Source organism: Sorex araneus, chromosome 1 (genome assembly GCF_027595985.1).
Source record: "Sorex araneus isolate mSorAra2 chromosome 1, mSorAra2.pri, whole genome shotgun sequence".
Classification (NCBI taxonomy): domain Eukaryota; kingdom Metazoa; phylum Chordata; class Mammalia; order Eulipotyphla; family Soricidae; genus Sorex; species Sorex araneus.
Genome location: NC_073302.1, coordinates 447371868 through 447385648, shown reverse-complemented (window position 1 = coordinate 447385648; position 13781 = coordinate 447371868). Strand labels below are relative to the sequence as shown.

The following is a 13781-nucleotide window of genomic DNA, read 5'->3' as shown; positions in this document are numbered from 1 at the left end:
GTGATGCTCAGGGTTACTCTTGGTTATGCACTCGGCAATTACTCCTGGTAGAGCTCGAGGATCATATGATATGTTGGGGATTGAAGGTGGGTTGGCCAGCATGCAAGCTGGGTGCTCTGGGGAAGAGTCAAAATGTGGTATTAGAACTGCAGGTGCCAAGTTGGCAGAGATACGGCAGCTCTCAGTGCTCTGAACAGTGGGTAGCTGCAGTCACAAAATGTCTACATGAGTAACTGTAAGTATCTTTTAAATATTCTTTCTCAAACAGAGTGCTAATCGAAACCATCCTGGTGCCCGCCTTGGACCGCCAGCTCCGGGGTGGAACTCCTGAAAGTAGTAGCGTGGTTGTGGGCACTGAAGCTGGTGGAACTGTGAAAGCTTTTAGCACTCTGGCAGTCAGGCAGCTGTGGTCACAGAATCTCTGTGTGAATGAATGGTGCTCTTCCGGTCTAACCTTGTACCACCGCGGAGCGCGCCCCAGAGATAATGGGGTGTCCCGGGTTCCCGCCATCAAGGGCAAGCTTAGGTGGTCTGGACAGTTCACTGCCAGCCAGTCGTCTCTGCTGCCATCGCTCCCCTAGATCTGCCCTCTCCGCTCTTGCCATCCATAGCATATCTCAGAGGAAAATCTCCTGAGGTCCAACTACCTAGAGACCAGACCCCGAGGACAGGGATGAGTGCCTCCTGGTCAGGCTCTGCTGGACTGGCGCCGTGGCCAGCCCAGAGTGCCTGAAGTTCACAATAGCCAGCCTAGCCCTAGTTCCTGTCCCTGTTGTGGCCAGTGCTGCCACAGCTACTGGGGCCCAGGGGGTGCTTGCTGCCCAGTGGGTCAACCTGGACTCACTGGGGGAGGGCATCAGCAGCCTGATCATGCCCTCAAGTTTACTGACACCCCAAAAGTCACCACTATACCTCTGTGCAGACTTCATCAATTCAGAACGTAGGTTTTTGAATAATTAAACTGCCAAAATGTTGGGAGACATACCAGCAACTCTCCAGTGCTTCTGTACAGACTCATTTATCAGCCTCGCTCCAAAAGACTCACAAATAAATCTCGAAAGAGGTTTTATAAAGCCACAGAAATTCATTTTTGTACACTTACTTTTGGATGAATTATTTGGGGTATCCCAGAGGGAGATGGTGGGTTTATCCAGTGCCTGCCCAAACAGAACTCCTGGCATCTACTTGTTCCCACAATCCAAAATTGTTGTAACAACCCTGTCGGATCCCACCATCTAGGTACAGATCTTACTGAGATATAAATGTGCTGAAAATTTGACTATGCATATATTGTAACTAAAATATCCAGGCTTTTTCAAAGTTGGGATGGGCTACCTCCTCCCACTTCCCTGTACTTCCAGAAACCCTGTCAGTCATGGTTACACCCCAAAGCTTCCACCCAGTAAAAACAATCTACTCAAGCTTTACCTTCTTGATAAATTTACTGAACTTCCTGTCATCTCAAACGTTGCAACAATGATAAACCAGGAGTAGCACATCAAATTGAAGAAGGCAAACATAACATACACACAGAGGCTTAACCTTTAACAACATCTTAGTAATCTCTCATACAGGACTTAATGTCTCCATGATGAGAAACAAAATTTATTGGTTCACTTGAAACCTGCCTCAAGTGCTAGGGTAGAAGGCATTTGGGACAGAGAAGGAACCACTAGGGCAATGCTAGAAATAATCATTCTGGATAAGATCTGTGTGCTGAAACCAGGTAAAGGAATAAACCCGATGACCTCTCAGTACTGTTTTGAAAAGCAGAATGCTCCAAAGGAGAGAAAGAAATAAAGAGAAGAAAAGTGCCTGCCATAGAGGCAGACTGTTGGGGTGGCATCAGGGAAACTGGAACGTTGGTAGTGGGAAATGTACACTGGTGGAGAGATGGATATTGGACGATTGCAGGATTGAAACCCGATCACGACCGGCTTTATAATGGTTATCTCACAGTGATTCAATACATTCTTAAAAAAAAAAAAAAACAGAAAGAAACTGGTAGAAAAAAGTTGAGTGCTCTACCTTCTGTACTATGCAACAGCCTAATTTATTATTATTTTATCTACAGGAATTCAAAATACAATGGAAGCCAAACACCACGGAGATTTCTTAACCACTTATGGTAAGAGGGTACTGGAGGATCCTGAAACACGGCTTGTAGGTAAAGAGTTGGCAGGGAATTCTATTTTACCAGATGGTCACCACAAAAATAGGAGCCAGTATTTCCAACCCATTTCTTTTTCTCTTCATTGGTCCTACCACAGCATTTTTACAAAATCTCTGTGCCTTATGCTCCTGATAAAGCATAAATAATAATAATAAGAGCGATTATAATATCCTGATTGATTCTGGGTTGATGTGGTTTCATCCAGTTTTCATGATGTGGAAAGAGCAGAAGAGCTGGGTTGGCATCTTTTAAATTAGTTTACTACTCTGCCATTTTCTCTGTGGATGCTTGAAGAAGATCCTGGGAGAAATGGCTGCCTTATGAAGGTTATTCATTTCCTGTTATGCAAGTCCTCACTATAGTCAACAATTTTAATAGACTGACACTCCACACCCATATCCATAGACATTCTATCAGTTGATATGTTTCTTGTTTAGCAAACTACCCCAAAATTTAGAGCATACTCTAAGACATAAAACATTTCAATAAGTTCTCAGAGTTAACTAGTACCAGGGCTTGGAGGACTGTAGGCACTGTTGGAACTTGAATCAGGGTCAACTCTATGGAAGACAAGCATATTAACCTCTGTACTGTTTCTCTGGATCCTAAAATAATCAAGCATTTAATTCATCCTAAAATTTGTAGGTATGCTAAGACTATTCAAGATTTTGGATCAATTGGGTTAAGCTGAGGCTCACTCGTGCATTTGTAGTTAACTCATGCTTTAGCATGAATGGATGAATTTCTATACACTCGTGGTGTGAAAGTGGTTTTCAGGCTCTTAAGCGGTTCAATAAGAGCAGGCTTAGTTGATTGTGTGTTTCATCATCTAGTAGGCTTGTACAGGGTCATTGTGGGGTGCTTTAAGGATTCTGAAGTTCATAAAGTGAAGGCAAAGTATGAGACATAGACACTTTTGATATATCTGTCTCTCTGATTTCATTATTCTATTGTAACCTTCCACCCAGATTCAAAGTTTGAGCAGTAGGATCAGAACCCTGATTGTAGGAGATAAAAATACACATCTTGAAGAAACTGATGTACAGACTTGAATAAATTGAGGTTATATGTGAAAATGATAACGTGGAATTTTTTATTTTTAATTAAATCACCATGAAATATGCAGTTACTAAGTAATTTGGGTTTCAGTCGCATGATGTCCTAACATCTATCCCTTCACCATTGTATATTTCCCCAACACTAATGTCCTCAGTTTCTCTCCTGCCACACCCCATTTGGTCATTATGGTTTGCAATACAGGTACTGAAAGGTTATCCTGCTTTTTGCTTTACCCACTTTTAGCACTCAGTTATTGAGCGCTGATTTCCAACTATCATTGTCATAGTGGTCCATTCTCTATTCTAGCTGCCCTCTCCTCACCCCTACTGAGGCAAGCTTCCAACCATGGAACAGTCTGCTTGATTCTTGTTTCTGCTTTCCCTGGGTATTGGTATCATTCTATGTTTTGTTATATTCCACAAATAGGTTCAATTATTCTATGTCTGTTCTCGCTTCTGACTCATTTCACTCTGCATGATATTCTCCATGTCATCAATTTATAAGTGAATTTCATGACTTCATTTTTACTGGTAGCTGTGTAGTTGTATGTCATTGTGTAGATGTACCGTAGTTTCTTTTTCTAGTCATCTACTCTCGGGCACTCAGGGTGTTTCTAGATTCTGGCTACTGTGAAGAGTGCTGCAATGAACATCGAAATGCAAATAGTTTTTCTGCTGTGTGTTTTTGGGACTCCAGGATATATTCCCAAAAGTAGTATTGCTGGGTCAAATGGGAGCTTAATTTCTAGTTATTTGAGGAGTGCCCATATTATTTTCTTAAAAGGCTGGACCAGTTGGATTTCCCACCAACATGAGAGCCCCTTTTTTCCCTGAATCTGTGGCAGGATTCTTTTGATGTCACCCAGAATTATTTAAAGTGCTTTTCATATTGGCAAATTTTTGCAGTTGGTATCTGACCATTGATATATTTTATCTCTCTTCCATGATGTTGAATCTTCCCATTTCTATAGAACCACTACCCTTAGGGCAGTCTCTGGAGGTGTCTTCTATGGTGATACATCCAAAACAATATTCTAAACGTCTACTAACATGTACTTATTAACCTGAGCTATACTGCCTGAAGCTGCTTAACTCTTGAAAATTTAGTTATCTCCTCCCAAGACTTTAGTTTTCAAATGAGAGTAACTTTGTCTTTAGCGTCTTATCTTTACCAGGATTCTTCTCATTCAATTAGCAAGCACTAATCAAATATAAAGTGTATATGAAATAAGAGTTAACTATGGATTTTTGAGACTAAATAAGCTTTCCCAAAATGTATCTCTTTGTTTTATTTACATTTTCAATATAATTAATATTTACAGGGTATACTGAAGGTGCAAAATAAAAAGTACAGAGGCCAGTTTGGAGAGACTGGTTGGTGGCATGGATGGTGATGGAATATGGACTATAGTTATGGTCTTCAAGATGAGACAAATAGGATAGTAGAAAGAGCAGTAAATTTGCTGTAATGTTGTGTATGTAAAGAAAGTGTAAGATAGGAATCAAGGTAAATTATAAGTTTTGTCTGAGAGCTCCTGAGAGTGGTGAGATTTCTGAAAAATAAAACAAATTTAATAATAGTGTCCCATGAGAAGGTATGTATACATGATCTCAAAAAATATTTACTGGGTTGTTACATGCAGAAAACAGAGATTCAGAATCGGTACTTAATGTGGTTCTCTGTGCGTTCCCCCGGAGATCTCTCCGGCCCGCGGAGAGACAACAGTGGAAAGCGCTCCTAATTGGGTGGATTCTAAGAGCGGTCCCGATCTGAAATAAGACTAGTGAGGTTAGTAAACAGGGGGCCCAAAACGACACATGCCGATCAAGGGCAACTTTATTAACAGCCATGCTGGTTTTATACTTTTCTTAGCAGGGGGTTGGTACATAAGTTGTCAATTATCAGGGAAGTGTCTTCTCAGACCAAATAAGGAAAGGTTCGGGGTGTACTTTGGTGGGCTTACAACATTCTCCAAGAGTAGGTTGAGAAATAGTGGGGAGGGGAAGGCAAGGGTTTATCTGGCAGGAGCATCTGTCAGGAGGAATGCACAAGGCTTTTAGTGTAGAGGAAGGCACTCTACTTTACGGGCTTTTTGGGGTCTCTCAGTTAACTGCCCTGGGCTACTTTTACCTCTTGAGTTTGGCTATTTCCTTTGTCACAAGGGCACCTGTGCCTCAGGTTATGCAAAGCTGGTAATGGAATTTTCCGGTTTGTCCAGGGTAAAGGTTTTGGGGTCCTCTTTTGTTCAGGGTCCTGAGCAGTCCCCAACAGTTCTCAATCCTTTTCTTCCTGGTATCTAATTTGTTTCATTTCTAAAATATGCTGAAACCTTCAACTTTATAGATATATAAAGAGATAGAGTGTAGCTTAATGCAAAACAGAATGTATAACATGTTTATTCACCTAAGGATCAATTTCTTTGTAAATACAGATTCTGTTGATGTTCTATGCTGCCAAGACATTCGTTTTCAGTCTTTCTAGGAAGTACAGCATCTTTTTCAAGTGAGCATGAGAAACTAAGGTTTCTGATATAACCTGTATGAAAGGGGACTCAGAGCCTCATCAAAACTTAGAGCTAACTAATGTAGCTCTAAAAATTATGAAGAGTGGTTGGAGGGATAGTACAACAGGTAGGGCATTTGCCTTGCAAACAGCCAATCCAGGTTCAATCCCAGCATCCCATGTGGTCCCCTGAGCACGGCCAGGAGTAATTCCTAAGTGCAAAGCCAGGAGTAACCCCTGTGCATTGCCAGGTGTGACCCAAAAAGCAAAAAAAAATAAAATATTAAAATTATGAATAAAAAGTTTTAGAGATATCAATTTATTTCCACAAAGGTTTCATACTTTAAACTAATATGTTGAACAATAATAGTCAAAAATGCTAACAGTTTTCCATATATGTAATAAGATGCTTTGATACAGTAAATGGAGAAAATCTTTCATATCTACTCTCTTCAAATGTTAGCCTCATGTTATGTTGTTTAATACTCCACAAATGAATGCAGTTCTTCTATGTCTGTCCCTCTCTTTCTGACTCATTTCACATAGCATGATACTCTCCATGTCTATCCATTAAAAAGAAAATTTCATGGCTTCATCTCTCCTGACAGCTGCATAGTATTCCATTGTGTAGATGTACCAAAGTTTCTTTAAATGAGTAGTATTCTTAAGGAAAGAATGGTTCCATTTTGAATGTAAGTTTTGGGGAAAGGTCTTCCTTTGGGATTTCCTAAGGTCAGAGTTTGCGTTATTTCCTCTACTATATATTAAATACAGCTTCCAAACATATTTCTTTCTAAACCATATGTTCCCTGAATGATTGGCACTTAGCTACAAAAGGTCAAAACAAGAAGTTAAAAGAAATCCTAAAAGTACTATGTATCCCTAAATATTGCGAGAAGAATATCAGATACTGAAGATTTACTGTTGATTCCTACTAGAATAAGGTGATTTCAGGGGAATGAAGCCTAGTGGACAAGAGAAGGGCATCAGTAGGTAGAATCTCTTCAGCGAAACAGTTTTAGGCCATCCTAACAGTGTGGTTATTGTTTTTAATGTCCCAGGTTTTGGAAACAATGATCAAGGAGATTCACAACTGAGACTTGTCTTACTGGGCAAGACTGGAGCAGGAAAAAGTGCAACTGGGAACAGCATCCTGGGAAAGACTGAGTTTTATTCTAGCCTTTCAGCTAAGTCCGTCACCAAGACCTGTGAGAAAAGAAGTCTCATGTGGAATGAGAGAGAGGTAGTTGTCGTGGACACTCCAGGCATCTTTGACACCGAGGTACCCGACGAGTACACCAAGAAGGAGATTGCCCGTTGCCTCCTCTTGACCTCCCCAGGCCCTCACGCTCTGCTTCTGGTGGTCCCACTGGGACGTTACACCGAGGAAGAGCACATGGCCACAGAGAAGATGCTGGAAATGTTTGGAGAGAGTTCTAGAAAGTACATGATTCTCCTATTCAGTCGGAAGGATGACTTGGATGGCCAAGAGTTCCAGGAGTACTTGAAGGAAGCTCCTGCGGTCCTTCAAGACCTGGTGAGCCAGTTTGGTAATCGTTACTGTCTGTTCAATAACAGGGCAAAGGGAGCTGAGCAAGAAGACCAGAGGGCACAACTGGTGGCCCTGGTCAATCAGGTGGTGATGAAGAATGGGGGAACGTGCTACACTAATGAGATGTACCGAAGGGCTGAGCAGGAGATTCAGAAACAAGTCCGGCTGAAGCAGCAATATTACAGAGCAGAATTTGAGCGTGAGAAAGCTAAGATAATCGAGAGTTATGAAGAGAGAATCAGAAAATTGGAGAATAAATTAGAGCAGCAAAAGAGTAAGGAACAAATGGAGAGGAAATTGGAAGAAAGGAAGCTTTTTTATGATTTGATGCAAAAAAATGCCAGAAATGAAGTTGAAAGTCAGAATATAATCACTCAAATTATCCTAGAGGTAGTGAAAATTGCAAGTGGATTTTTTGAAACTTTATTTAAATAAGAGTTAAAAAAATAAAATTTATTTCCTGTTTTCCAAATACCTTCTTATCTCCCTGCTTCATATAAAAAAATTAATCAAAAACAAAGAGCTCTACTTTCTCTCTGGCTTTCCTGTCTAAGAAGTGAATCATGTTCACTGCTGACAACTATAAAGTGTTAGCATATTAATATGAATTTTTGGAAACTTTGAAGAACCTTAACATAACCAATGTGTTGAACAACCAGCTCTCTACTTTTCCTTGTCAGCTCATTGCCATTATCCCACAACTTGATTATGTAATGTTTGTGAAGACATCTGGCCACTGCTGCTCAATCCAGTTCAATGATTTGATTAATTTTAATAGATTAAATCATTCAGATATAATACTTCCAAAATAAAGTTGTGCATCCCATTATCTGCTAAAATGTCAAGATGATTTTGTAGTTAGACTCTATTCATCCTCAGTGAACTTATTCTTTTCTATGTTTCTTTGCAACATTGACATCCACTGTGACAATAAAAGGCCTCATTCTCCTTGAACTTATGAATGAATCAATAGATAAAATATGAATGAAAGCATGTGAAAATCAACTATGAATAAATGTAAACTATGGTGCTTTAATAAAACAAAATTAAACATAAAGGAAATAACATGCAAAAAAGATTTGTGAAATCATTGTGTGTGTGTAAAAAATTGCTTTAAACACTGGAGCTGGGAGGCTCCATTCCAGCTTCCAGCCCACCCCTGCCCTGGAAGTCACCCCCTCAACCCACCCCTGGCACCATCTCGCTGCACCCAGCAATAAAGAATCCAGGCCAGTGGGCACCACAAGCTGGAGAATGCTCCAGACCCCAGACCGGGCTGACAACACCAGGGTGCCCCATATGGAGAAGGTGCAGCCTCCCTGCCTTCTCCAGATGGAGTCCCAGCAACACTGAGTTTCTACTAACATGTCTCCAATATGTGAGATTGGGACTATTTCTTCAAACCACGCAGCCGCATAAGCGGCCTTGAGACCTTTCCTGATATACAAAAAGCCACTCAGGAACGTCTCCCCTACCCCTGAGCAGCCATTATCGCAGAGGCACAGAAACCAATCTCAGAATGCAGTGGCTGCTGGCAGATATACACCTGAATTGTGAACTAAGCTATGGCCCCGTGCAGCCCCGGGAGGGGAAGGGTTTTTGTCCCTTGACTTTTTCACTTTGCGGCAGCATAGCGACTGCCACCTTTCAGAGCCAATTGGACAGAGAGATAGGGCCTTGCAGTGATGGGATGCATACGGAATATTGCGATGGGGGGCAGAACTGGCCCTGCCCCACGCCCAAATGAGACCCTGAGCGGCAGCCCATGAATAGTACCTCTGCTCCTGAACAGCCATGATCCTAGAGGAACACAAATCAATCTCGGAACGCAGCGGCTACTGGTAGAAATACCTCTGGACTTAATTACTAAAATACCAGAATCCCAAAACTGGGCAGCCACTTTTGTGACCATGCAACATTATATGCTCTTTGTTATCAAAAATAGTAAGCACATGATCTAATGATGCCATTTCAACAGGTCTGATTGTTGCGGGAAAATCTTCAAATAATAATAGTGGGTTTTTCATCGAAAATTGAATGTAATCAAAGTACAGAGAGAGTAAATTGAAAATCATCTGCCATACAGGCGGGGTGGGGGGAGTGTGAGGGGGTGTATGCTGGGATTCTTAGTGGTGGAACATGTGCACTGATGAAGGGATGGTTTTTTGATCATTGTATGACTGAGACTTGATCCTGAAAGCTTTGTAACTTCTCACGGTGATTCAATTAATAAATAAATTTAATATATGGATAAAATATGCCTTAGTCCATTTCCTTTCTGTATTTTCCCCAGATATTTCCCACCTGTATTCTCAAAATCATACTTCAATGTTCTGCTACAATTTCAAATCGTTAAATGTGATTTGGGTCAACTGTCCTTACTCTTCTATCTTGAGTTTTTCTTCTACATGCACATAAATATTTTGTTCAAGATAGAATATATACCTCTCCCTTATTTCCTAAGCACACGTAAGTCCAAACTGTACACTTAAAGAAAGTTATCAAAGGAGCAAGGATAAGAGAAGCGCCATACAAAAAAGCACATCGTTTTGTAGGTCTAGAGACACAGACTAAGACAGAGAATTTTAATCTGAAGAATGTCCACTTTGTGGGTTTTTTTTTAGTTTGGGGTTCAAAAAATATTCGAAATAAGAACTTATAATTCTATTATATAAAATTATTCTTCAAAAAAACTGACCAGTCATGTATGCCTTCTAGAAAAAAGTAAATACATGGCCAACCCGGGTTTGATTCTTCCATTCTTCTCGGAGAGCCTGGCAAGCTACCAAGATTACCCCGCACCCACAGCAGAGCCTGGCAAGCTCCCTGTGGCATATTCGATATGCCAAAAACAGTAACAAGTCTCACAATGGAGGCATTATTGGTGCTCGCTCGAGCAAATTGATGAGCAATGGGAGGAGTGTGCTACAGTGCTATGCTTAACAGAAAAATATCTGTAATGCAGCGGTTATTTTCTGTGGAAATACCTTCTACTACTAATCCTATCCTTGCTTTTAGGTCAATGTTACAGATAAAGCAGATGAAGTATTCTACTTTGTAGAAATAGGAAGTGATGATTAGCCCAAATGAATGAGTCTGTGAGCAGTGCCGCAATTTTTCTCTCACAGAAGAAAGCAGACACCGTTTCTTGATAAATAGTATATACATTTGGTAGTGCAGTGCAATATAATTATGAAGCATGTTTCCTTTTGCTTGGGGAGATTACACTCATTCATTTCTTAACACTCATCTTTTCCACTGATAGTTCCTAATAGACCATGTATTTCTAGAGAGAAAGAAACAAAGTTTTTTTCTAAAATATCTTTTGTCTGTAAGCGCATTTTAAGAATCATCCAAAGTTTTTGTTATCATTATTTTATTCCTGTTGGTTGTCCCGTGGTGTTACATCTAATAGAGTATGTTTTGTAACTTCTCCTTGATTATTGGTATATTCCTAATTTAGTTCTCAGTAAAATTTCATTGAAGTTCTGTTACAATGTAAAATAGTGTGTGGGTATGATTGTTTTGTTCACAGGCATACTTCTAGCATTTTCAATTAATTAAGATTCTATACCACAGTAGTATGTAATATATATGTGTAGTATATTTAACAACTATGCCTCAATCAAATATTTTAATGTCTGTTGTCGTAAATGGCTGTAAAATTCACTGATCTTCTAGCATCATCTATAGGAATAATAATTGATTCTCCTTAAATTGAGAAATGACTGAATACTAATAGATTTGTTACTATTGAATATCCCTCTCGGAGAGCGCAGCAGACAACCGAGAGTATCTCATCCACACGGCAGAGTCTGGTAAGCTTCCTGTGGCATATTCAATATGCCAAGATCAGTAACAACAAGTGTCACAATGGAGACGTTACTGGTGCCCGCTCGAGCAAATTGATAAGCAATGGGATGACAATGATGATGATGATGGCTACTGAGCAAATATATTGCTTCTCCTTTAAATCTCATTTGGTCAGTATGGCTCTCACTCCTAATGTGGTAGAGATTATTTGCTAATACTTTATTCAGTATTTTATATTGATAGTTATGAGTTATTTGTCTACAGCACTATGTTCTAGTACTATCATTATTGAGTTCTAGTGTCAATGTTACATTTCTTTTGAAAAAGTTAAGAATTCACCTTCACTTCCTTTTCCCACCTTCTATTTCATGAGTTGTTGCTATTCTGATGACTGGGGGGACCCACATATCTGCTTGTGTTGTACACACACTCGTTGTGTTGCTTGCTAGTGTTTGTACACTCTGGATGTGGTGCTCACACACACTTGGATGGAATGCACTGGATATTACATGCTCTGTCATGCATCCCATTAAGCACGTGGAGCTGTAAGGGATTATAATTATTCCCTCATGCCTTTTATGCAGGAGTTCTGCCTCTGTGGTCCTAGACATCTCCCTTTTAAAAAAAAATGCATTGTAACAATTCAAAGAACACCCCAATAATATGGATTCTTGAGAAAACAGAAGAATTCCCAGGGTGAAAAAAAAAATCTGGTCCTAGTGTTAATTTGGAGGTTGCTTCCTTAATATCTTTCTTTGTATCTCCTAAGTAAATTTGTCTGTTTAGAAAGGCTCTCCCTAAGGGAAATTTTCCTGGTAAACTGAACTAATGGATGTTAAATAATTAAGCCAAGTCTGCAAAATTATTTTGTAAGAGCTTTAATTTTTAAAACTCTTTAAAAAGAGGTTTTTTACTTCTCTTTGAAAGCTCATTTGTTATCTGAGTTTTTTCCTTTCCACATTTTAAAATTAAAGCACTGTGATTTACAAAGCTGAGTTTTAGACATACAATATTACAGTACCAATCCCGCTGTCAGTGTCAACCTCCCTGCATCAGTATCCCCAGGTTTCTTCCCATATCCCTCACATCTAGTATGCTTTCTTGACGTGTGCCTTTCTTAGCTTGGTTGTTAAAGTTTGGGCCTCTTGATTTCAGTTTCATTAACTCTGGTTTGGATATTTGGCTCTATTGTTACTTAACACCATCTATGTACCTGACTTCCCTGTTCTGACTCTGTTGTTTCTCATCTATCTCTCTTCCTTTTTCCTGCCCTTTGTCTTTTCTTCTCCTTATATGCTGAGCCCAAGTTGATCTAGGCATCATTCACCTTTAAAAGATTGCATCCCTTCATCCTGTAGCACTGTCCTGTAGCACTGTCCTTCCATTGTTCATCGATTTACTAGAGCAGGCACCAGTAACATCTCCATTGTAAGACATGTTACTGTTTTTGGCATATTGAATACACCACAGAAGCTTGCGAGGCTCTGTCGTGCGGGTGGGATACTCTTGGTAGCTTGACAGTCTCTCTGAGAGGGGCAGAAGAATCAAACTGAGATTGGCCTCATGCAAGGCAAATGCCCTACCCACTGTGCTATTGCTCTGTCCCTCTCTCATCCAGTTTTTCTAAATATCATATAGGAGTGATATCATCCTGTTTTATCCTTATTCTTCTGACTTACTTTAACATGATCCTTTCCAATTCCATGCATGTTGCTTTTAATTGCATGATTTCATTATTCCTAATAGCTGTGTAATATTTCATTGTGTATATATATCACATCATGATGTTCCACTATCTATCACTGGACATCTAGGTTAATTCCAAATATTAGCTATTGCACTGGGTGCTGAAATAAATAATGATGTGCATATGTTCTTCTGAATGTTTCTGTATTCTGGCAATAGATACCCAAGTGAAATTTCTGGGTCATGAGGGAGTTCAATTCTGAGTTTGGTGATACCCTCCATACAGTTTCCATAGGGTTAGACCAGACAATATTCCCAACAGCAGTGGGTAAGCATTCCTTTTTCTCCACATCCTTGCCAGCAGAGATTGGTCCCAGAATTTTGGATAAGTGCCATCCTCACTGGTGTAAGATAGTATCTCATCGTTGCCTTCTTTTAAAAGTTTTTTTTTAATTGAATCACTGTGAGATAAACCCTTACTAAGCTGTTTAAGATTAGGGTTCAGTCATAGAGTGTTCCAACACCCATCCATCTACCAGTGAATATTTCTCAGCATTAGTGTTCCCAGTTTCTCTCCCATAACCTCCCTCTATGACAGGCCCTCTTCTCTCTCTCTCTCTCTTTCTCTCTCTTTCTCTTTCTATTTCTCTTTCTCTTTCTCTCTATCTATTCAATTGTGGGCATTGTGGTTTGTAGTACAGATACCTAAAGGTTATCAGGTATATCCCATTACCTACTTTTAACACTCAGTTTTTGTCTAGCATGATCATTTCCAGCTATTATTGTCATGCTTGTTCCTTTTTTAATTACATATCCTCTGCCCCACATACACTTGTGGTAGATTCCAACCATTTACCAGTCCTCCAAGTTCCTATTTTCCCTGGCTGTGGATATTACTCTTCTACTATATATTTTATATACCGCAAATAAATTCAGTTATTATATCTGTCCCTTTCCTTCTGACTCTTTCAGCATGACATTCTCCACATCCATTCA

General features: G+C 39.9%; 1 protein-coding gene across 1 annotated transcript; it reads left to right on the top strand.

The window, feature by feature from the left end:
- The first annotated feature begins 1680 nt into the window (after positions 1–1680).
- LOC129403266 (GTPase IMAP family member 4-like) lies at positions 1681–10367 on the top strand. The gene is made up of 3 exons (XM_055129822.1): positions 1681–1726; positions 6796–7688; positions 10305–10367. Exons 1-3 carry the CDS (start codon positions 1681–1683, stop codon positions 10365–10367), a joined length of 1002 nt encoding a protein of 333 aa, XP_054985797.1.
- Positions 10368–13781: the final 3414 nt, after the last annotated feature.